Raw genomic sequence first — 27,351 nt, forward strand, 5'->3', positions numbered from 1 at the left:
CTGCTGGAGGATCTGGGTCTGTCCACGGTGGACCGGTCTCTGCTGGAGGCCCCACTGGAGTCTGAGCTGAAGGAGGTTCTGGTGAACCTGCATGATTTCATCTGATTTCACCAGAATCCGACCCGGTGGCTCCGATGACGAGCATTAAGAAGAACTATATAGAAATAGACCATCTTCTCTCTGATGGTCTCGTTTACTGATGGAGGTCTTATAGATGCACCAGTATTGAATTGAGACTGTTTCATTACCAGTTAAAAGTTCCTCACAGTAACTTTAAGTTAAGTGTTGAGGTTACTTGCCTTCTCTTGAAATTGGGTTTGACAGTACCAGTTTGAAGATGATGTCTGGCCGTCCAGATCTTACAGCTCTCCTGCTCTATGTCGATACAAACCAAGCTCAATCCAAATCTATAACTGTCACTATACAAACTGTCCAAAAACAAGATTCAAATACAGATGCTGGCCAATATAGCTTGATAATATAAAAGAGTATAAAAGGTATCGTGTTTTCTGCTTATCAGTCTGTCCGTCCGTCTGGTCCCTTATCTTGAACCCGATATCTCAGGAACGCCTGGAGGGAATATCTTCATATTTGGCACAAACGTCCACCTGGATTCAAGGGTGAACTGCTTTGAATTTGAAGGGTCGAAAGTCATCTAGACCTCACAAAACACATTTTTGGTCATAACTCAAGAATTTATATCCTAATTATGACGATTTTATAAGATAAAATGATGGGGTGATTGGACGGACATGGATGGCAGAGGCAGTACTTCTAGTCATTTAAGGTTATTGCATTGCAGTAATCAGCATTGCACTAAGATCATAACTGTTTATTTATTTGTTACATTTTGTTTTGCAAAGTTAGGAAAGTCCAGGTATCCGTATCGGGACTGAAAATGTTGGATCGGTGCATTTCTGCATTGTACTAGAATAGTCGGGCTTCAACACAAGTCAGTGGGGAACGACCATGACAATGAATTTGGCTCAAGAAAACACTGGGTTAACCTTAAATCCCTTATATGTAAACCACAAACCAGTGGTTTCAGTAATACCGGTTTTCTTTTTGTAAATCTTTTTCTGGTCACATTTAATTTTAAATCTTTGGTCACCTTTAAGGGTTCACTGCTCAGTGTGACATTATCATGTTTATGTTCAGGAGTGAACTGGATGGCAGCTGACAGAGACTTCCCAAGATTTAACCTCTAACTAATAATTTGCAGAAATACAAAACTTTAAACCACAAGACAGAGTTTTTGTGAATGAAAGCTCAATGCTCTTGTTTCTTTTAATGGCAGTTATAGTATAGTATAGTATAGTATAGTAAAGTAAAGTATAGTATTGAAAATGTAGGAACTAGACCATCCAAGAGAATTGCAAAAACACGCTTGAATGTGAAAGCAGGCACACCAATGCATCTTAAAAATACAATATGATAACACTGCTAATAGTAGCAGCACTAATAAACAAGTGATACAAAATGTGAACCGAATGAAGAGACAAAAACGATTTTTTAAAATTACAGCCTGGACGACACCGGATTTGTGAGGCTGATACCGTTTAGATATTGAACTCTTCGTACGAATCCCTTTGATTGGTTCTCTAAAGAATGGTGACCAGATGCCAAGCTGGAAATTTTCCAGTGGAAACATAAACCAGTGAACACAGTGTTCTACATCTTTTCCTAATCACTACAAGAATTCCCCCCCCCCTCAGCTTCTCATTGCACAGTGAACTTTTGCCTCCATTAAGCCAGACGTCTTGGTACTACATGTGTGAACACGTGCACACATGCATGTGATCCCTTAGCAAGTGGCCATGTATTCACAAAGTCTTCTCTCTGAGTAAATTATTTGTACGCTCTGCCTGCTAAGTGTTTGTTGTTGCTCGGGCTCTACTGCCCCACAGAAAGAACTTCAATGTGAGATGAGGAAGGCGCACAACATCTGTGACCTGCTTCGTTCTCGAAACATCCGCTGGATATCTCTCACGCTGTGGCTGGTTTGGTGAGTCCCTGCTGTCCCGCCTGACCTCCACATTCAGCACAGTGACCCCCCCCCCCCCCCCCGCAAGCACAAATACACACACCTAAGCACACACACACACACGTGGACATATAATGAACACACGCAGTCTCTGTTCATGCATCACCTCGACCATATGTCAGCCCATTTCACTAACAACAAATAATGACCTGTCAGGTGCTGTGAAGCCTGCGACTAAGATCAAAATCAGGTTTTATAACTGCACAGTGTGCCCTGTATTCTTCCTGTGCCAATGCAGTTTGATTATCTTTGATTTCTAAAAGGTTGTGCACTGATCATTAGCAGGTGGACAAACTCCAATGCATGTAATTCTTTCCACAGTTGAAGGACTTCGAAAACGTTTTTCTGATAATTTTTATTATTATTGGGTTTTTAGTGCTTTTTACGGGACAACAACTGTCTTCTGCAGCAAAGCGTGAAGGCAAAGATGTTGTAACCCTAGTTCTATAAGCATAGGCACAGCCCTCTACTGGACTCTATGGGTAATACTCTCCTCCAATCACGAGCATGCATTCGCCTGCTGAAAACGTGCATAAGAGTAGCCGGCCATTCAGGACGTGCCTACCCAGATACGTGCAGATCTCAAAGTATATAAGGCAGCGCATATATCGCTGCTCGTATCGTTCACCCTCTTCAGCGAGCGGCGAAGGAGCGGCAGGGCCCCCCTCAGTATAGAACTAGGGTTACAATATTGTAACCTTACTGTAGGGGTTCAACACAACCGACCTAAACCACACCCTTTTCACCAGTACTGTGTCGTTCCAGTGAGCACAGACCCTGAAAAGGAGTCAGACATTTCCAAGAGATAGAACCGTATGAATGGACATGTCGCTGCCGTACATACAGTATGTCCCCGATCTTGAGCTCTGGCTCTCTCTGATCCCAGCTAAGAATCTCATTGAAGCGTTCGAGTTAGCTTATTAATTCATTATCGGATCAGTACTCTGTTTCAACCGATACCCAGGTATCGTAGCGGGACTGAAAAAGTTGGATCGGTGCATTCCTACATTGTACTAGAATAATCAGGATTAAACTCGAAACTCTAAAGACTTGGTTGACCCTAAAACCCTTATATGTAAACCGTTAACCCAGGGCTGAGGTGAGGCTGAGGTTTGTTATTGTAAATCTTTTTCTCATCACATTTACTTTGAGGTCATAGGGCCCCTTTTAGGATTCACTGCTCATTTGTACGTTCAAGAGTGAACTGGAGGGCAGCTGACGGAGAGTTTGCCAAGATGTAGTAACCTCGAACTAATAATTTGCAAGACAGTGTTTTTTGTGGATGAAAGCTCAAAGCTCTCGTTTCTTTTAATAGCAATTACATTGCTGTATAGCCTATTTGTATAGGTTTGCATGTATGTTGATGCAACTTAACGTTTGTGATCATTTGTTCATTGTCGTTGTGTGGAACTGGACAATCCAAAAAAATGTTGCAAAAATCAGCTTGAATGTGAAATAAGGAAAATGAATGCATGCATTTCTTACAAATACAATATGTTAACACTGCTCATAGTGGCCACACTTATAAACACACTTATGTGATACAAAATGTGAACGGCATGAAGGGACAAAAATGTATATTTTGAATTACAGCCTGGACGATACTGGATTTTTGAGGCCGATACCGGTAATAATAATAGAGAGTTTAAAAAAAATCTACAAAAATCTTCACATTCATTTTTTAAGAATTGTGGTGAGATACCAAGTGGGACATTTTCTAGGGTAAAAATAAAACCGTAGAGTCCAGTCGAAGGCGGACTCAGTCTGGCGCAGGTGTGAAAGTCCCTCTATTCCTCTCCAACTTTTGATTCACCCTATTTTACATTACACTTACAAAAGATGACAGTTTCTAGACAAGAAACAGGATAACAAACAACTTCTATCCCCACAGGAACACCGTGTCCATCGCTTACTTTGCTCTTTCCCTGAACACGGCGAACCTTCACGGTAACGCATACTTCAACTCTTTCCTGTCGGCGGTGGTTGAGATGCCAGCCTACATTCTGTCATGGGCTATGTTTCGCTGGTGTTCCAGACGGCTGAGTCTTTTCTCAACACTCTTCATGGGAGGATTGTTTCTACTCTTCGTAAAACTCATACCAGCAGGTATGACACCTTAATGGGCAATGTGATTAAAGTGGACATTCTTTCGTTTCTATGTTTGTACTCTATATAGCCTAGTTTCATTGCTGTTTGTGAAATAGTCACGAAATGCAATCTATTGGTTTTCGTGTACAGGGACACAACTTGTCTTTTTTTTGTGTAGCTCAGGAGGAAAATAATACCAATGGAAGGTCAATTAGGAGCCTTATACGTGGTGGACACACAAAATAAATGCATCCACGTGACTAAGCAACAGTCAGACTGAAGTACTTTATAATATCCAAAAAGACGACTATTGGGTCAAACAAACATGATGTTTAACTAGAACCAGGTTTTGTGGTTTCATGGTAGTGGTTTTGTTGCTGAAACCTAACTGTTGGGTTTGTTGCCTCAATCTAACTGTACATAGTTATTTTAAGGCCAACCGTGATGTTTTTTCTTAACCCAAGTATGCAGTTTCGGTGCCTAAACCAAACTTCTTTTTGTAACGTAAAGTCGTCCCTTCATTACGAGGGACACAAAAAAAACCTGACAATTCATGTTCCTGTACACAAAACCAATAGATATATATTTTGTGACCATCTCATGAACTACATATATAACGTCTAACAATGTAATGCTTTATCCCTTCTAGACCTGATTTATCTCGCCATAACGCTCGAGATGATGGGGAAGTTTGCCGTGACGGCGGCGTTTGCGATAGTGTACGCATACACAGCTGAACTCTACCCAACCGTCGTGAGGAACACGGCGGTGGGCGCCTGCTCCATGGCTTCCAGAATAGGCAGCATCATTGCCCCGTACTTCATTTACTTAAGTAAGGATGCTCTAATCTTCATGTCCCGTTTGGTTGATAAGGGCTTTTTTATTCTGAATTGGCGGCTGTTTCTTTCCCAACTGACAGAAACAAGAAGGCTAACAAGAAGCTGGTGCCTCTACAGAAACAAAACAACAAGAACAAAAGTCAACAGAACAAAAACATAATAGACCGCTCTGTTTCTTTTAAGATTTAGCGGATCGGATTCAAACTACTGATGCAGCCACATCGAAGTGCTTTCCACCTTTTGTCTTCTTGTTCTGAACCGCTCTGGCCTCGGCTGTTTTTCACCGTCTCCGTCTTTTATGTGTTGCCACAGGAAGCTATTCCATTTCACTGCCTTACATCCTTATGGGAAGCATTACAGCTCTGTCAGGGTTGCTGAGTCTCCTGCTGCCTGAGAGCTATGGAATGCCGCTGCCCGACACCATCGCTCACATGCAACACTTCCCCGGGTGAGACAGCCATCCGACTCCCTGAGACCAGCCTTGTTAGAGTCAGATTGGTCATTAGTTTGTTTTCATACAGCTCTCAATTTCTATGTTGATTTAACGTTTCATTTTTATTTCCTTCTGTCATTAAGGATGATCTTATTTATTTTTATTTTAGTTTTAAATGTAGACAAGACAGTTATATTTTTACCACTTTAGTTTTCAATTTTTTCAATTAATAGAAAAACATAATTTTTATGTTGCTTTGGACAAAAGTAACAATAAATGTAACGCAGGACAAGACAAATACTAAGACCTTCTTTTTAATTTCTTTTTACAAAATACTCTCATACCCGAATCTGGTTAATTTGTTGCAGAATTGCGAGATTCAATATGATTAACTGTATGTTCACATGCAAGCACAAAAACATTTCTCCCTCCGACCGTTTTACAGTCCAGTTCAACTGGCCTTAAAAAGATGAAATGTTGCTCCATAAGTGACACAAAGTGTAACCAGTTAAAGCCAAACACACTATAAGAAACACAACTGAACAAACTGCTTTTTTCCCACTTTGGTTTTAGTAAGGAGGACTTTTCATTCGCTGATCAGTTGTGAGATTTTGTGCTATTTAGCTTCAATAACATGTTTACTATCAGCCTAGTGGAAAGAAAGCATCTCAAATAAACATTTTGGTGTTTATTTTACTACTTTGTCTATTTGCATCTGCAGATTTCTCCCTAAATTTACCAAAAGTGATCATTAGATAATGCCTCATAAGCATATTTAAACATACCATTTCAGAAAACAGCCACAGTGACTCAGGACAATCTGAGCAAAACTGTGAGGTTTGTAGTGAAAGCTGAGCATTGGTTCATTAATTCAATAAATATGTACACTGCCACTTTAATAGATATTTAAATGTAGACACGGAATCTGATGTATTATTTCAAATAATTCACTTCCTGTCATGAGTCTCTTAATCATTACTGTAACTGTTTTTTTACTCTAGATGTTGTCAGAAGACACTGTATACACTCACACACAGCGAAGAAAAGGAAAACGCTGCTGACAAGAAGTCTTCAGTTGTCCTCTGAAGAAGGAGCCACACCGATATCCGGCTTGAGATGAATAACTGGACAACCTTCACGTCTCTGTCCATGTTTTTGGTAAATATACACTCGTCAGAAATAACTGAAGAGGATTATTGTTTTCTGGATTTGTACGCGGCTGCAACAGGACCAAGGAACATGACAGTTTTAGAAGCAATATAATGTGTGTCTTAAAATATCTCTACGAAACTGGAGTAATGATTTCATCAAAATACTGTCAAATGAAAAGTACAACAATTGTCTGCACTAAATATGCTCTGCAACGATGCAATTGTTACCATATTCACATGATACTGATGTTCACAGTCATAAAAGATGAAAGTGTGCAATTAAAAAAATAAAATAAACAGCACATAAACATAAAAAAAAATTTCTTATATTCTGACAACAATATAATTAGAACCAGTAGCCAGGTTTAGGGTGTTATGGTGCATCTTTTACATCACATTTAACACAGTTCAGTTCATAATTAATATTTGATTTACATATTTGTGATCTGAGATAACATGCACAGACTGCAAGCACAATTTGATTTACTCCAAAATGTTTGACTCAAGTTTTAATTATTTTAATTTCATTTCTTGGTGATGTAACTTCATTAAATCTACTTGTACTGATTGTTTCTGAGAACAGTAGGAATACTAGTGCAACTAGAGGTAATAGCTCAACAGTTATGATTAACTCATGTAGTTAACTCACGACAATCAGTTGATTTTCGAAAGCATCGGAGGTTTTGAATGTTTTCTTCTTGTGATGAATGGGCACTTTATGCTGTAGTGACAAAAGACAAATAAACAAACCATCATGTGGTTTTCAGAATACAGAAAAATATATGTAAAAAAGCTGCAATCTGCAATTCTGTTCGTTTTTGTTGCTATTTTCTTGCCTGAATACCAGCACCTGTTGCAGTTTTAGCAGATATAATCTTCATTCATCCCCAGGGGGAAATTAGTAAAGTACAATAACTTGGTAGATTTTTCAGCCATGGTGAATGTCTGCTATTCAATTTTCATTTATTAATTTACCAGGACAGTGCACATTAATTAACATTTCCGTTTCCACCTCAGAGTTAGCTGGAGAGCTACTTTTGTCTGTAGTCTACATAAGTGTATTGTATACGAAGACATATGTATTGCTTAAGGAACCCACCTTTCTCTCTTATGCATCTGTTGAATAGTTTGAGGTAGAGGTCGTCCGAAACTCTCTGGCAGGAGGAGAGTAGCAAAGGCAGACACAACAGCCAGGGTCCCCATTACAATATAAGGCAGGTACTTAAAGTATACACCTGCACAAGGAGAAGAGAACGTTTGGATGAAGGAAGTCTTTGGTCAGTGTTTTTTGCACGTTGTAAATATTTACTGTATGTGAATTAATTAGTGTGCATAGCATCCAAACTAAAATAGGTGAAATCAGATGGTTATCTGTTTGAAGCTACAACAAGGAACTTTCATTTTGTGTTGATGTTGTTGGTCCCTGTGGATAAAACTGGTGGTGATTCCGAGCACCAGAGTCCCTTTAGAAAAACTCTTATTTTACTGCAGCAGGGTCTCACAGTCTGCTCCGCTTAGTCCTGGTTCTGGTTCTCTAGTGACTCCCTTCCCTCCAGCGGTCCCAGCAGTAGGACTTGGGTCTTGTTGGCTACCGGGGGGACCGGTGGAGCAGCAAGGTGACGCTCTGCTCCTGGCCGGATTTGGAGACGCTGCTGTTGCCGGGAGCAGAGCTCTCCTCCACCTGCTAGAGCTCTGACTGCAGGTCGAAGGCTGAAATTTGGTCGCTGCCGGAGCCCCAACTGCAGTCTGAACTGATGATTTTCTGGTGAACCTGCATGATTTCATCTGTGTATTTTGCACAGAAACTGACCCGGTGGCACCGATGACAAGCATTAAGAATAATATAGAGAAATCTATGAAGGTCATGGAGAGGATTCAGTGTAAATTTTCAGAACCAGTTTCATAACCGGTTAAAAGTTCCTCACAGTATCTTCAAATGATAATTCAGGTCAAACAAGTAATTACAATAAGAGATACGTTTACTCACTTAGCTGTAACAAAAATGGTGCAATGGAACTGCCCACTTTGGCAACAGCACTGCACGTCCCTGTTGCTGTGTTCCTGAGCGGTGTTGGGTAAAGCTCTGCTGTGTAGGCATATATCAGGGATGTACCGATGGTAATGACAAATTTACCCAGCATCTCCAGAGCTACAGACAGTTCTGATAAACCTGAAAGGAAAGAAGAGTTTGTCTAAGAAAGTCCCTGAATGATCCACTCTGCAGCAGATTAAAGGCATTTGGGATACTTTTTACCCAGCTGCCTTCACTTCATTCAACCATTTTCTCCGCTGCTTAGAAAACTCCAAAGCTTTCTTAACAAGTCTTCAACCTGAGAAACAGTCTTAAAGAGGAACTCCTTCATTTTTACACATTAAACTCAGGTCACAGGTCTTAGGGAAAAACTACTGCGTATGAGTCTAGTAGCTCAAGAATACATTATTATCTGTTGAATACTCATGTAATGGTTAAAAATCTTTGCTTGGAAATATAATAATAGCGTCATGCACCACGTCATGTCACTGCTTACTTTTAGGCACCAGTTGAAGGAAGTACAGCGACACTCCTCCAATGAGAAAAATACAAAAGACAGACTGCCGTCGTGGAACGTATCGCAGTGCCAGCCAGCTGGAAGTGTATGCTGGTACCTCTACAGCTGCTGAGAGGAAGCAGCTGATGTAGGGGTTAGCATGAAGTTGGGATGTGTTCAGGGACAGGCCATAGTATCCGGTACTCAGAGTGAACCTGGAGAGACAGAGATACAGACAACAGAGAGCTTTCAATGGAAATCTGCACAGAAACAGCATTTAACACATACCATACAGTAGCTCCAGTAGCAGACCAAGACCATTAGACTTAAAATTAACAAACAAAACATAGAGAAAGAAAACGAAAGCAGGACAAAACCAAGTAATATCAGTGCTGTAAATGAGCAAATGTTAAAAAATATACTCACCACACCAAGCACAGAATGACCGTCAAGTTTCTGATGTTTTTTGTCCTCAGCAGGCTGAAGACATTGTGCTGTTCCTTAGGTTGTGTCTTTGTTGCATCAGCCTGCAAGATACAAAACCTCAGTCTCACCAGCAGTTTGGCATATCATTCCTCCACTTTGGTCCAGGGATAAATATCTCAACAACTGCTGCAAAATGTGTCTTGAAATTTGGTACGTACATTGCTTCCTATGGGATGAATTGTACTAACAATGTGTCTCCTCAAGCACACACATTGTCTCCTGTGTCTGGTCCTACACGATTTAAGCCAGGGCAGACTTACATGTACGCTGTAATCTTCAAAGATGACCGATGGAGCCTTGACTTTGTTCATCTTAGCAGCCTTTCTCAATGTGGTCTCAGCCTCCTCCACTCTTCCCTGAGAGAGCAACCAACGAGGAGACTCTGGGATGAACCTGCCTCAGTATTCAACAGAGAAACAAAAAGGGTCAGGCTGGATCAGTGGGGCTTAAAATATGGGTGATTACAAGTTAGGATATTTCTCTTGTAAAAAAGCCAAATTATTATTTTCATCTCATGACAAGAGCAAAATCATGATATTTATGGTGTAGTATAAGGTACTGTGGTTCCATCACTGGCAGGGATAGTCAGCGGGGTGTTTAGCGGGAACTTAGGGTTGTTGCCCCCTTGCATCACAGACTGGCTCTGGGGATGTGGAACATCCTTTTTTTTAGCGGGGAAGGAATTAGAGTTGGTGCATCAAGTTGAGCGATATACAGTCACGGCCATAAGTATTTGGACGGTGACAGAATTTTTCTAATTTTGCCTCTTCACACGACTCCAATGGTTTTGAAATGAAGCAGTCAATCTGTGGTTGAAGTGTCGATTTTCAGCCTTAATTCAATAGATAAAATGATGCGCTGCAGCCTGCCCTTGTCCTTGGCAGTGGCTGCAGCGTACCAGACCGCGATGGAGGAGCAGAGGATGGACTCAATGATGGCTGTGTAGAAATGCACCATCATTGTCTTTGGCAGGTTGAATTTATTCAGCTGCCTCAGGAAGTACATCCTCTGCTGGGCCTTCTTTGTGATGGAGCTGATGTTCAGCTCCCACTTGAGGTCCTGGGATATGATGGAGCCCAGGAAGCAGAAGGACTCCACCACGTCAACGGGGGAGTCACACAGGGTGATAGGGGCAGGTGGGGCTGCAATCTTCCGGAAATCCACAACCATCTCCACTGTCTTTCGAGTGTTGAGCTCCAAGTTGTTCAGACCACACCAGGTCACCAGCTGGTCAGTCTCCCACCTGTAGGCGGACTCATCCCCACCAGAGATGAGTCGAATGAGGGTGGTGTCATCCGCGAACTTCAGGAGCTTGACGGACTGGTGACTGGAGGTGCAGCTGTTTGTGTACAGGGAGAAGAGCAGAGGGGAAAGAACATAGCCTTGGGGGGAACCGGTGCTGATGGTCCGGGAGGCTGAGACGTGTTTTCCCAGCTTGATGTGCTGCTTCCTGTCAGACAGGAAGTCTGTGATCCACTTGCAGGTGGAGTCGGGCACGTGCAGCTGGGAGAGCTTGTCCTGCAGCAAAGACGGGATGATAGTGTTGAAGGCAGAGCTGAAGTCCACAAACAGGATCCTGGCGTGTGTTCCTGGGGAGTCCAGATGCTGGAGGATGAAATGAAGGGCCAAGTTGACTGCGTCTTCTACAGACCTGTTGGCTCTGTAGGCGAACTGCAGGGGGTCCAGGAGTGCGTCGGTGAGGGTTTTAAGGTGGGACAGGACAAGGCGCTCAAAAGACTTCATGACCACAGAGGTCAGGGTGACGGGCCTGTAGTCATTGAGTCCTGTGATCCTTGGTTTTTTGGGGATGGGGATGATGGTGGAGACCTTGAAGCAGGCTGGTACGTGGCATGTCTCCAGGGAGGTGTTGAAGATGTCTGTAAACACCGGAGACAGCTGATCAGCACAATGCTTCAGGGTGGAGGGGGAGACAGAGTCTGGGTCAGCTGCTTTGCGGGGGTTTTGTTTTTTAAAGAGCCTGTTGGCGTCTCTCTCCAGGATAGAGAGAGTCGTCACTGGGGAGGGGGGTGGGGGGGACACTGTGATGGGTGAGCACATCCCAGCAGGGGCATGGGCCCCTGCTGGGATGGGGGAGGGGGACCTGGTGGTCTGGGGCTGGTTGATGGAGCTGTGGGGGATGGCGTCAGGACTCTCCTATTGTCCATCAAAGCGACAATAGAACTCGCTCAGCTCGTCTGCCAGGCGGAGGTCGTTCATGGAGTGGGGGTTTTTTGGCTTGTAGTTGGTGATCTGATTGAGGCCTCTCCAGACAGAAGCAGAGTCATTTGCTGAGAGCTGGTGTTGCAGTTTCTCAGAGTACAGTCGTTTAGCATCTCTCACCGCCTTACTAAACCTGTACTTTGACTCTTTATACAAGTCCTTGTCCCCACTCCTAAATGCCTGATCCTTTTGCAGCCTTAGCTGTCTGAGTTCTGCTGTAAACCAGGGTTTGTCGTTGTTGTAACTCACCCTGGTGCTTGATGGAACACAGCTGTCCTCACAGAAGCTGATATATGAAGTCACAGCCTCTGTGTACTCATCCAGACTGTTGGTAGCAGTCCTGAATACATCCCAGTCTGTGCAGTCCAAGCACGCCCGAAGATCCTCCATAGCCTCACTGGTCCACTTATTGAATTTCCTCACCACAAGTTTACAGAGCTTGAGTTTCTGCCTGTATGAAGGAATCAGATGGACCATGGCATGGTCAGAGAGACCCAGTGCAGCACAAGGGACGGCGTGATAGGCCCCGCTGATTGTGGTGTAACAGTGGTCCAGAATGTTCTCCTCTCTGGTAGGGCATTTATTAAACTGTCTGTATTTGGGGAGTTCATGGCTGAGGTTTCCTTTGTTAAAGTCACCAAGGACAATAACTAGAGAGTCCGGGTAGGTCCGCTCCACACACAGTATCTGTTCGGCGAGTGCCCGCTGTGCTTCCTGCACGTTGACCTGCGGCGGCATGTACACACCGACCAGTATGAATGAAGCGAACTCACGGGGGGAGTAGAAGGGTTTGCAGTTAATGATGAAAGATTCCAGATCAGGAGAACAGTGCTGAAGAATCACTGTCACATCGTTGCACCAGCCGCTGTTGGAGTAGAAACAGACTCCTCCACCCTTCGATTTGCCTGAGAGCTCCGTTTCGCGATCCGCTCTGAACAGCTGGAAGCCAGCCAGCTGGAGCGCAGAGTCCGGTATATACAGTACCCCACATTTTCAGATTCTCAAAAGTAATTGGACAAACTACCATAATTGTGAATACAATCATTATTTTTAATACTTGGAAGTATTTTAGTTGACTCCTTTTCTGGAATCGCCCAGGGTGAGAGGCGCCAGACGGACGTGGGGATACTGGCAGCTGGATGAGTACTGGTGATGTTGAAGAGGGTTGCTTCTATACGAATGCAGGTCACTGAGGGTAAATCTTTGACTGCTGTTTGGTGCATAAGCTCAGAGAATCCGCCCTTCTTGGAGTCCATCCATAACAAACACCATGTTCGATCAGAGGGTGATTCATTAGTGTACTTCATACTAGGCCACCTAGGCCAAAGATCGATGATCGACTTTGTGGTTGAATCATCAAATGTGAGGCCATATAAACATCGACCAAAAAGTTCGGAAATTAGTGTTTGGTAGATTATTTCTCTGTTGTAACAATGCTTCTTGCCAATACATTTTATACTGTTGGAAATCCTGTTTATTTACCTTTTAAATGGTGCCCCATTTGTCAGGAACATGCATTTCTGGGATGAGCAGCAGAGCTGAGTATGTGGGTTGCGCCCATGAAAAATTTGCCAAATCTTCTCTGCCTTCTCTGTTCTTGAGATGGCATTCCACTCCTCAAGCAGGATTTGTCGCAAGTCAGCCAACGTGGTTGTGTTGGTCACTCCGGCACGAACAGCTGATCCCACAAGTGTTCAATTGGGTTGAGGTCAGGACTGTTGGCAGGCCATTCCATCCTCTCTACTCCCAAATTCTGGAGGTAGTCTCTGATAAACTGCTCTGTGGGGGCGAGTGTTGTCATTTTGGAGGATGGAGTTCGGTCCCAGACTGTGGAGAAATGGGATTGCCACTGGTTGCAGAATTTCGCGTGCTGCTCGTGCCAGAGTGACCAACACAACCGCGTTGGCTGACTTGCGACAAATCCTACTTGAGGAGTGGAATGCCATCCCACAGCAGTGTGTGACCAGGCTGGTGACCAGCATGAGGAGGAGGTGCCAGGCTGTTGTGGCTGTGTATGGTTCTTAAAATTGCCAATATGTCTTGTTTCTTCCTTGTTACTGATAGACTTCAAACATCCAATCCACCAAACAACACCAAACAAGAGTCAATAGCAACAGCAAAATAAGCTGTTTGGCATTGGCAGAGAAGATTTGGCAAATTTTTCATGGCCGCAACCCACATACTCAGCTCTGCTGCTCATCCCAGAAATGCATGTTCCTTACAAATGGGGCACGGTTTAAAAAGGTAAATCAACAGGCTTTCCAACGGTATAAAATGTATTGCCAAGAAGCATTGTTACAACAGAGAAATAATCTACCAAACACTAATTTCCGAACTTTTTGTTTGATGTTTATGTAGGACAATCGGCCAGAGATGTCAACTGATGGCGGGGTAGGCTGCCGGATGGACCTGGTAAACCCAAATGTGTGGATGAATTGAGCTGGAAGGCAAAGCTTCCAATTTACTAGTTGATCTATTACAACCTTTCAAGTGACCGAAAGACTAAAATTGCAGCTGAAATTAGTTTCCTCCATAGGGCTGAAGTTCAGAGATAGCAAGAGGGGCTCAGACATTAGGAAGGATCTCAAAGGGCCGTTTCGCCTTCGCATCAAGAAGAGCATTCGGGCATCTGATCAGGATGCCATCAGGGCACTTGCCTTTGGAGGTTTTCTGGGAATGTCCAACTAGTATAAGACCACAAACACACTGGAGGGATTATATATCTCATCTGGCCTGGGAACCCCTGAAGATCGCCCAGGAAGAGCTGGAAAACATTGCTGAGGTGAGGGGTATCTGGACTATCTTGCATAGCCATCTGCCAATGCCAACCAGCCACGCAAAAGGGGAAGTAAAAATGGAGATGGATGGATCGATGGATAGTATGGTAAACTTAACATGAACACATTTTCTCGTCATGAATACAACCTACCACCAGAGCGGGATGTAGAGCAGGCCAGGCAGAGAGATAGCCAACAGGAGAGATTTCCAGTCCCTTAAAAAGTAAGCAAAAAGAGGCAGCATCATGTAGCCAATGGCATATCCCAGACACACACCCAGTGAGGAGAACAGGACCCGTACATGTCCAGTCAAGATCTCATTGCCTGAAAGAGAGAGAAATGCATGACAAAAGGACGGGTAAATAAGTGAAGATATTAGTAACAGGTGAAACAACCTGCACAGTACACACAATACATGTATCAACATCACTGACTATAGAAGAGTATTATTTGTTGTTCTAAAGCATGAAATGTTCACATTACCCAGCACAAAAGCAGATACATAGTTGGAGATCTGTCCCAAACCATTCATGAAGTAGAGGATGACAAACACCATCCATGAAGGTGAAAAGATTTGAACAAAAGTAAAAATTGTCTGAACTGCCATGGTGGCAAAGAAAACAGGCTTTCTTCCAAACCTAGAATGAGAAATCAAGCAATGAAATAAGAGTAAATTAGAAGATTCTGTTTAATTGTTTACAGTACAGGTTGCTAAAGATTCCTTTTTTTTATTTTTGTATCCTGTGTTTTGCGTTTGGCAAAAGTTAAGCAAGGACATTTTCAGGAAGAATGAACATGTTTTATGAATATGGTGTGTATATAATTTCATTATGAGATGGTGTTTTCAGTACCTGTCTGAGAGCTGTCCTGAGAAGAAGGATCCAACAAGAACTCCCAGGAAATAAATTGTTGAGGTGAACGGCTGCTTCCACTGGTCTCGGCACACCAGGTCAAACTGGAGTATCCATGCATGAACAAAGAAAAATAAGCTAGATCCATTTGTTAATAGAAAAATCAATCAAACATTTCCTTCTTAAGTAAACGTACAGTGTATGTGCTCCATTCAGGTTTAATGATTTATTATAGTTCAGTTACTGAACTGTCGTGTAATATTCAGTATGACTCGCCTCAGAGACGATGGTGGACTGGTAGATGTCTCTGCTGTAGCTCCACCCGTCCACACATCCCTCCTGCTCCAGGTCCGTGATGTTGACGTCCCTCCCAGGAATGAATCCCTGAGCAGAGAGATTTCTGACCACATCCAGCCTGAACCTGCTGCATCTGCTCAGCTGCTGTTTCCCATTCACCACCTCACAGTCACAATGACACAAACTTCGTTCGTGTCATTAGTAACATTTCAGATAGAACCCTGAACTGTAGCCGGACCGCTTTATAAGACTTCTTAAACTTTATACAGCAGCTGCAGAAAAATACATCAACTTTAAAGCTACACATATGATCATCAAAGTATTGTAACGTAATAACAATTCTGGCAAAACAACAGTAAAATCACTAAAAGCCTGAACTCACAAATATCTAAAATTCTTACTCTGGTGAGGCCAAATCAGTGAAGAATGTTTGACGTTGATAATCTATATACATGTAAAAAGAAAGATTTAATTTACATTTTTGTGCATGAAAACGTTCATCATTAACTATTGCTCTATTAGATAATTAGCTTAAAAATAGCACAGCAAATACAAAATATGTGTTTTTAGAAATTTTGTACAAAATACTTTGAAGTAAGACTTTTCTTTTTCGGCCTTTGTGATCAAAAGCAAAATTACCTCTATCGGGATGATTGCATTAAGCCAATCTTGGGTCAGGTTGACGTGAGGAACCAGGCAGTGGTGGCTGGGAGTGTCAGCCAAGAAGACAACAGAGAAAGCACCGTATCCATTGGGCAAGATGCTGGCAGAGAGTAAGAAGAAGACAACCTGCTGGAAACGTCCCCACTGGCCCAGAAAAGCTACGGAGTCATCATAATCCTTCATGGTCTCAGAATCCTAACCGTCCCCTCCACTCTGTTTATTGTGTATACTTGTTTTTCTACTGCTCTGGAGTAGTTTGTCCTCCCCTCAACTGTTGTGAAAGCCACGCCTTGTAGGCAACTTCAATAAACATGCACGCCAAAGCAAAAAGTTAAACTGGAGATTTTTTTCTCAAGTAGTTCTTTGCACCAAGGACTGCCAGCCATAGTTGCCAGGGATACAAACATGGAGGCTATAAAGAGTAAACAAATGGCAAAAAAGCTGCAGTGCCACAGTTCTCAAAGCAACATTTTGTTAGTCTCAGGTTAAACATTACAAAGACAATAAATGCTGAATGTTGACCTGTCACGTGTTGGCTTTCCAAACACAAGTGGGTGTGTGAGTGAGTGTTTCGTGTGCATTTATTCCCCATTGAGGATAATAAAACTGAAGCCTGTATATCAAGGCCGTAGCCACGGAGTCAACATGTTTTTAGAAACAGGCCCAGACAGCACTGGTGTGGGTTGTTAGTGTTCGTCAATTTATTAATTGAACTTTTTTATGTATTATTTTATTTTTAACCATAATGTCTAATATTGTCTTGTATAATATTGCTCAAGAACAACCAGTTACTTCTGAAATCAAAAGTGATTTAGACGACGTAACACACGTAGCACTAAGATTGTTATGATTATAAATACATTTGTTAATGATTTATTTATATTTTTTAAATCAATATATTTGCAGGGCTTCACTATTAATATATAAATGAGTTCAAAAGAATCATTTATATTTATGGAACCAAAAAACATTTATTGAGATGTGAAATGCACCTTGACATCTTCGTCCTTTAAGATACGATAGCCTACGTGTATATGGTGCTTATGCAGATGTCAAAATGAGACAAAAACAGAGCGATACAAAAAGAAAAATTGACAAAAGCCACATGTATTACTCCATGATATAATTATGCTATTTCATTTTTACATGCAGTAATATTTTCAAATGTATTTAAAAAGTAAATACATTTTACTCAACCTTTAAAACCGTGAAGACTATCAAAATATTAAGAAATGTAAAAAGTAGAAGGCTAAAGATATTTAATATCAACATATCACCTACATCAGTAGAGTGCTAGATAATCACAGTGGACTGTCCTGGAGTACCGCAGGTATTCGGGTTTCTTTTCCAGGGATGCATGGACACTTTATCCTGTTACAAGGACAAAAAGAAAAGTCAGATACAACATTATTAGTTGCAAGGTTCTGTAGATAGCGCAACAATAAGAGAAAGAATTATAAATATTCCTTTGCTGCTATCAACTTCATCATCATCACAAGCAGCAGACTTCACTTGTGTCACATTAGCACATCAACTTACAACATGTTTTGTAAAGTTTTAGTGGGAAGACGTTCTGTGCAATAACAATGCTAACCACTTAAATCTAGTAATGGTCTGAAGTTAATCCTTGAACCTCAAGAAACGGGTTCTTTTTGCCACTTGGGAGCAGCAGAAACAAGTTGTAACCAGCCAGTGGTGGAGGAAGTATTAAGATCATTACTTTAGTGAAACTACTACAAATTGTGTTAAACAAATGAACCGTCTATTAAAACTTATTATATAAAGCTCCATAACAGAGGTAGCAGCCTACCTTTCGCTCTTACGCATCTGTTGCATAGTTTCAGGTAGAGGTTGTCCAAAACTCTCCGGTAGGAATAGAGCAGCAACGGCAGACACAACAGCCAGAGTCCCCATTATATAATTAGGAAGAGGTAATAGGTAGATGTCTGAAAAAAACAAAAAAAGAGAAGGGGAGGTTTAGATGGGAGAAAAGTCTAGGTGTGAATTTGAGAGTGAAAAAATGGTTTCCAAACTTAAGGTGAAATAAGATTAAACGGCCCAGACTTCACCTGGGTACGTCAGTGCAGCTGCTTAATACATGAAATGTGAAACTAGGGGTTGTAATCATCATCTGAACTCAATATACTCACTCAGAGTTATCAAAAACGGTGCAATGCAGCTTCCCAGTCTGCCAACAGTGGAGCATATCCCCACCGCTGTGTTCCTGAGCAATGTTGGGTAAAGCTCTGCAATGAAGGCAAAAAGCATGGCGAAAGGGACGGTAACGGCATATTTAGCCAACATCTCCAGTGCAATAGACAGATTTGATAGACCTAAAGGAGAAGGAAATATTTAGTTTAAAAAAAAAATGAAAACAACAGAATAGAAACAGACAAAACTGAAGTAACAATTTGTACGTGTGTGTCCGGATCATGCAGCTACTTTCTCTTTTGGTAACACTTTATAATTACAAGAGGAAAGTGACCCAAAACCTTGATATACCCACAAAGCACCACAATGCACAAACATTTTATGGATTCTTGTACAACAATATTTTACTGCAAAAAGGTGAAATTGACCACATAAACAAACATCTATATATATTTATTTATTTCTGCTTAAATATTATATTTTGCCAGTGCAAATTACTGCTTTTTTATTGCTAGCATATTTATTTACCCCCTGAAATAGAGTTGATACAAAACTTTCAATAAGTGGTGATTCACAGTTTGTCACAAATTAAAGTCTCAAGATTGACTGCAGACGTCCCCTTTACACCCATTTCCTTTAGCTTTGAACTTTTCATACAAAATGTCGATCATTGACCATTTCTGCTACAGTTACACATCCTGTATTGTTGGATTTAGCGCAGCGTTAACATTTCAGCAAACCCTGATTGCTGTTTCTGGGACACCAGCCAAGCTGCGTAAGAGTAAATGAATACATTAATCTTAGAGCTTTACATTTGAGATTTCTGCATATTGTGCTTCAGTGTTTGTAGTACTGTATTTCCTCAATGCATCAAGATATTCACATTCTGTTTTTAGAGAAACCCCCTGCCCACCATCACACCAAATCTTGGATCATTCAGAGTTTTGGTTATAAAATTACATGAACTAAGGTGTGTCCTCTCCCATTCGGGCTGGCATTATTTTGCACTTCTTCTTTTATGGGGTTTAACACAATATCTTTCAATTGAACCACTATTGAGGTAAAATATTACAGGAATATACAAGAATCCATTTCATGTTTAGGAGACCTCAGAGGATATAAAAACATTGTTTTGCTTTGTTCTAGCTCCGGTAAGGGTCTCTTGAAAACTAAAGCTTTTGAGGGTCTTCCCTCTAGCCTAAAAAATGTTACAAAACACATGTTTCAGTAACGCATAACTAATGCCTGACTGATGATGATTTAAAGCACACTTTAATGCGAGATGTATAATTAATGTATGCTAACCGTGAAGGAATGATAAAGTCAGTTAAAATGTATGATTAGTCACTCCCTGATTGTAACAATTCAATAGTGTTAAACACCAAGATGCTTAAAGAATAGCTTCTTTAGAAATAAAATGATTTCTCTGAATTTCACCACATGAACAATCACTTTGCATCAATAATCTTTGAGTATAGAGTCACGTTTTGTTTCTTGCTTACGTTGAGGCACCAGTTGAATGAGAAACAGTGACACTGCTTCAAGGAGTAATGTAAAGCTGATAGACAGCCGACGTGGAAAGTATCGCAGCGCCAGCCAGCCGGAAATGTACGCTGGTACCTCCACCACTGCTGAGATGAAGCAGCTCACGTAGGGGTCAGCATGGAGTTGGGATGTGTTGAGAGACAGGCCATAGTATCCGGTACACGTAGCAAACCTGGGTAAGACAAGGTGCGAAATGTGCTTCATATATAAAGAAAACTAAACGGAAGAAAAATCCCCCTATGGCTGTGGATACTAAAAAACAATGACTTTATTCAAGCACTCCCTCTATATTTTACTGTTTCTTCAGCATTTGTAGCATATTCCTGTATGCTGCATATGATAAGATCTTCTCTTCATGTCAATGTGTTGACCTCTCAGACAGTAACTGTTGATAACACAGAAAAATATCATCGTAAGTTCAGCTGTTTACTCACGTCACCAGGCAGAGGAGGAGTGTTGTGATTCTGATGCTGCTGGTCCTCAGCAGGTCCAAGGCATTGTGGTGATCTTTAGGATCAGTCTTATTATCAACCTGCAAGATACAATAACGTAAGTCTCTCCCTCTTGTTTGTTGTGCCCTTCCAGAGTAACCCAAAATCCTTCTATTCTTTGACAGAGTAAGGGACACCAATGTGTCATTCACAGAGATGAAAAAGAGTAGGATCTTACTGAACTCTAAAAGATGTACAGGGAACTCAAGCAAGTGTGGAGCTACCTCAAAATACAACACTTCTGGTCTGAGATTCACAAAAATGTGCGGCTACAATCTGGTTCTGAAAAGTGAAGCCGGTGCTGAAGTGCCTTAAAGCTGCATTCTCTCTAGTGTCCACCAGGGGGCGACTCCTCTGGTTGTATAGAAGTCTATGAGAAAATGACTCTACTTCTCTCTTGATTTATTACCTCAGTAAACATTGTAAACATGAGTTCATGGTCTCAATCTCTAGTTTCAAGTCTTCTTCAATACAGCATGATGTTCATTTAGTACATTATGGTCCATTTAGAGTCAAACAGACCATAAAGCAGGGGATGCTTTAGGAAAGGCTGAGTGTGATTGACAGGTCGCTGCCTCTACCAGAGCCGTGTACGGCATCTCTACGTCACTCCTCCCAATTCCAAATATGGTAACATCCATTCACTGGTTGCATAAAGGTGGCCATAATCCAAGATGGCAGCGGCCAAATTGCCGAACTTGAGAATTTAAAACATCAGTCCACAAACCAATGGGTGACGTCACGATGACTACGTCCACTTCTTATATACAGTCTATGGGAGGGACTCAAAGATTCAAAGTCCTAGTTACATCTCCAGTGCTATTTCTCACTTTTATTTCCTTGGCGGGCGATTGGAAGTATGTAAGATTGTTTGCAAATGTTCGGTGTCTTTATTTATTTGTTTTACTAACCTGTCTGTCTGTCCCAAAGGGTGTCAGCTTTTATACTTTCAAGTTTAATATTGCTGCTTGAACCAGATATTTGTCACATGTAGGCCTGTAAATATTTATCTTAAAATGCCACAAAAAAGATCATCTTCATAATTTTGCTTTTGAAAAGACTTAATTAATTTGCCGACGTTAAACACCTCCAGTGTGTCCTGGGTGTTTCTGTAACACCAAGGACAACATAAACTAAGATGTTTCATAGAGAGTTCCAACAAAAAGCATCATCAAGTCAACATACACTGTAATCTTGAAATATGACCATTGGAGCCTGAACTTTGTTCCACTTGGCAGACTTTCTGACGATAATCTCAGCCTCCTCCACTCTTCCCTGAGAGAGCAACCAACGAGGAGACTCTGGGATGAGCCTGCCTCAGAATTCAACAGAGAAACAGAATGATTCAGGCTGGATCAAAGATGGTGATTACAAGTTATAATACTTCTCTTGGGGAAAAAAATCATGAATTCCTCATTAATAAGAAACAGAATGTATCGGAGGGGGGGTTGATCGATAATCATATAAACAAGTCTTAAAATGTCTTACACCTGGATTTAGAGTACAGGAACATGCAGTCAATTAGTGTGCTTAAGGGTTAAATCTAGAGGTGAATTTGAAGTATACTACCGTTTGTGTCTTTCTTTTAGGGAACAAAGTCTTGCCCAATTATTCAGAAAGTCTACACGTCAGTTTACCATTTTTTTTAAAACAGTCAAGGCTGTAATCTTTGGTTTCAAGATTTTTTTATTACAGCAAATATCCAAATACTCTAAACTGTCCTTTGACAAAACATGAACTTTATGGAAATTCATAGTACGCTTTCTTGTAGTGAGTGCAACCTACCACCAGAGGGGGAGATAGGCCAGGCCAGGCAACGACAAAGACAACAGGAGAGATTTCCAGTCCCTTAAAAAGTAGGCGCAGAGAGGCAGCATCATGTAGCCGATTGCAAAGCTTAAACATGAGCCCAGAGATGAGTAAAGGACACGCACATCGCCTGTCAAGATCTCAGCGCCTGCAACAGAGATTAAAAAATACAAAGACAGAAACACGTGGTGAACAAGTGAAATACAAGTAGATCAGTACACTTGTTTTCACATCTGTAAAACTACTGTGGCAGTATTTATATAGTAAACAATGCTCATATGTACCCAACACAAGAGCAGCAACAAAGTTGGATATTTGTCCCAAACCGTTGATGAAGAGGAGGACAGTGAACATAAGCCATGAGGTAGAGAAGACTTGAACAAAGGTAAAAATCATCTGGACTGCCATGGTGGCAAAAAGAACTGGTTTTCTTCCAAATCTGTGAGAGAAGTAGAATAAACCACGGACAAATGAGAAATCACTACCAAAGTATATATAATGAACATAAAGACGAATAAAAAATAAATCTACACTTTTTGTGGTTTTGGAGATCTGATCAGCAGATGCGTTCAACAAACATTGAATGCACTTCATAGTTATTAAGACACAAAAGTCTGCTAATTATTGTACAGTACTCTAAGGCTAATTCAAGTTTAAATACATACATTATTTAATAAAGCAAAAGTAGCAATGCCACATCTATATACTGTATAGATATTCTTGACCATTATAAGAAGGATAAGTGTCGCTTACTATTGTAGAAAGGAATGCGCTATAAGTAAAATGGACAAATTGGAGTTAAGAGTTACAGCAACATTTTAAGTCTACATGTATACAGATATTTTTGAAATCGGATATTTTCCTCTACGTTCTAAAATATACATTCCGTCCAAATTACCTTTGTTTTACAAAATATCTCCGTCCACAGTAGAACTCATAAACGACTATGGAGTGTAGTTGTCGCTTCACTTCACTTTGCAATATAAGGCAAGTCCAAGAAAACGTTGATTTGGAGTCTTGTTATATGAAATATTCAGACATCTCTGTTGCCTTTCAAGCCGAGGAAGACTCGTTTAGCCGTTACCCCTCTTAAAACATATATGTGTACTTGTAGACAGGGCCTCAATGAGTGGTGAAACGTTCAGTCCAGAGTAATTAGTCAATTACTACAATATATGGGTATTTAAAGAGGTAGCTACATGTATAAAAGCCTTGTATAAACTGTATCACATGGTGTTCTCAGTACCTGTCTGAAACCTGTCCTGAGAAGAAGGATCCAAGAAGAACCCCAACGAAGAAAACTGTGGAAATGAACGTCAGCTTCCACTGCTCACTGCACACCAGGTCAAACTGGAAAATCCACACATGAACAATTAATCAATTAAATGCATTGACTGGGGGGGTATGTCCATGTTCACGTTTTGAGCCTAATTTATTTGTTTTAGGTCAATTTGGTCATTTTGCAACTGCATTCTTGATTCTTCACATGCAAAAAATGTTTGAATTTCAAATGTACTGGTGTAATGCGTTTTGTTCAGAATTTGGTATTTTATGGAACACTGATGTTTGAGAATTTGAAAAAATGGCTACATGTGCATGTTATAAAGCGATGCATAACGGTGCTTAGTTCACTGAGTTCACTTAATTTAAATGAACCTAATGAGCTTCACGAACAGTGTGATGATACAATGGGTGCGTCTTTGACTTCTGAAAGTACCTGTTCACTCTACCGGCATGGCAAGAAAACAGGTTGAACAGAGAGCGAAGGGGTTAGGGTTACATTCAAAAGCATTTCCTCTTCAAGCCCGTGCAAATACAAATCACACGAGAGAAACACGGACTCGGTCCAGACCAGGCGGCAAACTCCAGTTCTCCCGAGTGAAGCCGATGCAAAAGTGTCTTGAAACTTGCATTCTCTCCATTGACCAACTCCTCCGGTTTCAAAAAGAAGTCTGATTGTATAGAAGTCTATAAGAAGATTACTCTTCTTCTCACTTGATTGAAGGAGGTTGCCGCCTGAACTAGGAGTCACTATTTACTTGGTCAGTGCTCCTCAGTGTCTGACACCAACTCTTTGTTTCCTGAGAAGATGGAAGGTTAATTTGAAAAAAACATGATGCCTGAAACGTCACTAGCCGCGTTTCCATTCACATATTTTTACACCGAGTTTTTATGTCTGCTTGCGGTCGATTTTGTCAAAAAAGCCTTTGCCGAATAAATTCTGACATTGCAAACATTTAACGCACATGGGAGAAGTTTGTGTTTAGGGCTTTCTGCCAGAATGGGTACATTTTAACCCAAACCATGATCTTTTACTAAATCTAACCAAGTAGGATTGTTGCCAAAAACTAAGGAGATTTCTGGCAGAGGTGAACTTCTCTCATGCACGCACAATTTCTGTAACCATTGTAGCATGTAGGCTAAGTGGAATTAGCAAATAGGCTAGCTAGCTAACAAGCCAGCCACTAAATGAGTAAAAATAAACAATTTTAATGCTTCGTCAGGGGTTAACACTCTTGTCACAGCGTAAAGCGAAAACACATTACAATCACCAGAACCGTGACAACTTTGTTCGGCAAATCTTTTGTAACTAGTGTAGCATTTAAGCACGTGGTGTTAAGTAAGCCAGCCGCTAATTGGGGGAAATTTAATAACTTCATTCACATCAAAGACTATTGTGCCCAAACAGCCAGCGTGGGAAAGAATATTACTATCACCCAGTGGCGGGCCGTGCATTTTATACCTGGGCCTTCACTGCTGTCCTGCAGCTGAAATACCACCTTATAACCACATGATGGCGCCACAGCTATTATTTGTTTCTAAGGCTGTAACTATGTACGTCTTCGTATTAAACCATTCGGTACAAGTCTTACAATACGTTTGAATAATGCTAGAGCATTAGGAAAATGCAAAAGCTTAAATTCAGGAAAATATAATGTTTTCTGCGCTCATGTAGGACAGTGGTTCTCAGCTGGATAGTATCACCAGATAAACCGCCAATCACAGCAGAGTAGTACTGGCCTTACTGGATTTGCATGACTGACTTTTATTTTCAACTTGTATTTTCTTGCAAAACTGACGCTAGAGGGGTATGTAGAGCGTCATAGTTTGAAGCATCGTGCCAATGACTAAGCTGCATTTTTTTGAGGCACTGACGTGAGAATGTGCCGTTTAGACACATCCAAACGCTGCAGGCAAAAGCCATGCCATACGTACACACACTGTGGGGGACAAATTAAATACATACTCCAACAGGAATACACACACACTCACCTCAGAGACGATGGTGGACTGGTAGATGTCTCTGCTGTAGCTCCACCCGTCCACACATCCCTCCTGCTCCAGGTCCGTGATGTTGACGTCCCTCCCAGGAATGAGTCCCTGAGCAGAGAGATTTCTGACCACATCCAGCCTGAACCTGCTGCATCTACTCAGCTGCTGTTTCCCATTCACCACCTCACAGTCACAATGACACAAACTTCATTAGTGGCATTAGAAACATTTGTTTCTCAGTAAACGTATCCTTGTAATGCATGTTGCAATGCAATGTCAAGGAATGTATGGGGAAGAAATACTAAAACAATATGTATTCTGGCAAAAAACAGCAACTTTTAACTTCATTGCAAACCTTGTGATTTCCCTTGAACTGGTTTGAGACCATGCTTTATATTAAACACATCTACAGCGAGTACTATTATACTCAGACCTCACAAAGTCATCTCTGTATTGTTAATGATGGGACCTTGCCATACATGCATAACAGAAAATGTACAACTATAATCGAAGTATATTGTTGTAATTCTTTGTTGCTAAGAGATTGTTTTAAGAAACCTTGCCATCTATGTGTCGAAAGACCAAAAGTGTCTCATTGCATTGACTCTCTGTCGTCTCACCTCTATCGGTATGAGGGTTTTATGCCAGTCTTCAGTTAGGTTGAAGTCAGGTACAATGCAGTGGTGACTTGGCACGTCAGTCAGGAAAACAAGGGTGAAAGCTCCAAATCCATTGGGCACGATGCTGGCACACAGCAGGAAGAAGACGACCTGCTGGAAACGTCCCCACTGACCCAGAAAAGCAACGCTGTCAGCGTAGTTCTTCATAGTAAGAGAATCCTCGTCGGACAACTATTCTATCCACATTCTTCCTGCAGCTGTGGCAAGTACACACTCCACATGCTATGCCATGTTGTTTCCCTGGAGCATAAACCGAGTTGAAGAAACGGTAAGTAAGTAGTTACACCCCTTATCTAGCCAACGCCCTGTCTCCTATAGAACAAACCGGACTGCGTTCGCGTCATAGAGGACATTCAAGTTCACCGTAGAATGAATTGTAAGCAGATGTGGATTTGAGTTCTCCAAATAAAGAGCCGTCCTTAGCTCCTGCTGCCTCTCTGCCAAACCAGATAAATATATATATATATATATATATATATATATATATATATATATATTGCATATCTGCACGTGCACGGTGTGCTGAACAGGTTTGCGCCTGCCCGTGGACAAATTTGCATAATAGTAATTTGTTTTTGTTTTATTTGCATAATCATCTGAAAACTGAACTTTTTTGCGCATGACGATCCATTTTGAAATAAAAAAGAAAGTGATACGACTTTTTCAGCATTTGAAAACTAAACCGTAGCTCTTACCTGAAACGCATAGTTTGTCTTTGTATTATCAACGCCTCTGTGTATGATTTAAAAATGGCTAACCGATGACTCCTAGAGGTAGTGTCAAAGAAGGACACACAGCAATATATAGTTTCAGGTTAGGCGAATCTTAAGTCTACAGCATACAATTATTGTCTAGAAAACTGTGTGCTTCCAACTCTAAGAGGTATCTTTTCTGTTTGAACACGACAAAATGCCCTCTTTCAGAAAGCCTGAGCAGAAACCATATGGAGGTGGACACAGATGGTTGACAGATGAAGACAAAGAAGGATTAAAAGAAAGAATGCGGCAGGGAGTCTTGGCTTCCCA

At 41.3% G+C, this 27,351-nt stretch overlaps 3 protein-coding genes across 6 annotated transcripts in view; 1 reads left to right on the plus strand and 2 right to left on the minus strand.

Moving 5' to 3' along the window:
* LOC116398047 (solute carrier family 22 member 5-like) overlaps positions 1-8,015 on the plus strand; it is a 12,446-nt gene extending 4,431 nt beyond the window's left edge. Inside the window, exons 6-10 of the mRNA XM_031874056.1 lie at positions 1,908-2,005; positions 3,936-4,150; positions 4,782-4,964; positions 5,284-5,419; positions 6,406-8,015. Coding sequence (XP_031729916.1) covers positions 1,908-2,005; positions 3,936-4,150; positions 4,782-4,964; positions 5,284-5,419; positions 6,406-6,490 — 717 coding nt within the window. The 3' untranslated portion in view covers positions 6,491-8,015. The remainder of the gene's footprint in view (positions 1-1,907; positions 2,006-3,935; positions 4,151-4,781; positions 4,965-5,283; positions 5,420-6,405) is intronic.
* Positions 5,703-17,112, minus strand: LOC116398046 (solute carrier family 22 member 5-like). Of its 4 annotated transcripts, XM_031874053.1 has the most exons (13): positions 16,354-17,112; positions 15,694-15,876; positions 15,418-15,521; positions 15,050-15,204; positions 14,719-14,890; positions 9,830-9,962; positions 9,510-9,610; positions 9,084-9,298; positions 8,543-8,725; positions 8,058-8,360; positions 7,655-7,790; positions 7,205-7,276; positions 5,703-6,623 (listed from the first exon to the last, which is right to left on the minus strand). In XM_031874053.1, exons 1-12 carry the CDS (start codon positions 16,558-16,560, stop codon positions 7,210-7,212), a joined length of 1,959 nt encoding a protein of 652 aa, XP_031729913.1. In that variant the 5' UTR covers positions 16,561-17,112; the 3' UTR covers positions 5,703-6,623; positions 7,205-7,209. The 4 variants fall into 4 exon arrangements, with proteins under 4 accessions (XP_031729913.1, XP_031729914.1, XP_031729911.1 ...); XM_031874054.1 differs by having other exon boundaries at positions 5,703-7,276; positions 15,694-15,801; positions 16,354-17,111; XM_031874051.1 differs by having other exon boundaries at positions 5,703-7,276; positions 16,354-17,111.
* Positions 17,113-17,188: 76 nt separating this feature from the next.
* On the minus strand, positions 17,189-26,717 carry LOC116398048 (solute carrier family 22 member 4-like). Its single transcript, XM_031874057.1, has 11 exons — positions 26,267-26,717; positions 25,647-25,829; positions 23,620-23,723; positions 22,658-22,812; positions 22,350-22,521; positions 21,750-21,876; positions 20,508-20,605; positions 20,031-20,245; positions 18,528-18,710; positions 18,188-18,323; positions 17,189-17,748 (listed from the first exon to the last, which is right to left on the minus strand). Exons 1-11 carry the CDS (start codon positions 26,471-26,473, stop codon positions 17,679-17,681), a joined length of 1,650 nt encoding a protein of 549 aa, XP_031729917.1. The 5' UTR covers positions 26,474-26,717; the 3' UTR covers positions 17,189-17,678.
* Positions 26,718-27,351: the final 634 nt, after the last annotated feature.

Source organism: Anarrhichthys ocellatus, unplaced genomic scaffold, assembly GCF_004355925.1.
Source record: "Anarrhichthys ocellatus isolate YVR2014 unplaced genomic scaffold, GSC_Weel_1.0 scaffold78, whole genome shotgun sequence".
Taxonomy (NCBI): Eukaryota; Metazoa; Chordata; class Actinopteri; order Perciformes; family Anarhichadidae; genus Anarrhichthys; species Anarrhichthys ocellatus.

What these genes read in the sequence shown, in the direction of transcription:
- LOC116398046 (XM_031874053.1), bottom strand. Translation starts at nt 16,560, where the DNA reads ATGAAGGATTATGATGACTCCGTAGCTTTTCTGGGCCAGTGGGGACGT. An exon ending in ATGCAATCATCCCGATAGAG is followed by an intron (nt 15,877 to 16,353) that starts GTAATTTTGCTT and finishes TGTGACTGTGAG; the next exon opens with GTGGTGAATGGGAAACAGCA. An exon ending in AGGACTAAGCGGAGCAGACT is followed by an intron (nt 7,791 to 8,057) that starts GTGAGACCCTGC and finishes CTCCTTGTGCAG; the next exon opens with GTGTATACTTTAAGTACCTG.
- LOC116398048 (XM_031874057.1), bottom strand. Translation starts at nt 26,473, where the DNA reads ATGAAGAACTACGCTGACAGCGTTGCTTTTCTGGGTCAGTGGGGACGT. An exon ending in TCAGGACAGGTTTCAGACAG is followed by an intron (nt 22,813 to 23,619) that starts GTACTGAGAACA and finishes CTTCTCTCACAG; the next exon opens with ATTTGGAAGAAAACCAGTTC. An exon ending in ACCGTTTTTGATAACTCTGA is followed by an intron (nt 18,324 to 18,527) that starts GTGAGTATATTG and finishes TGTTTTTTTCAG; the next exon opens with ACATCTACCTATTACCTCTT.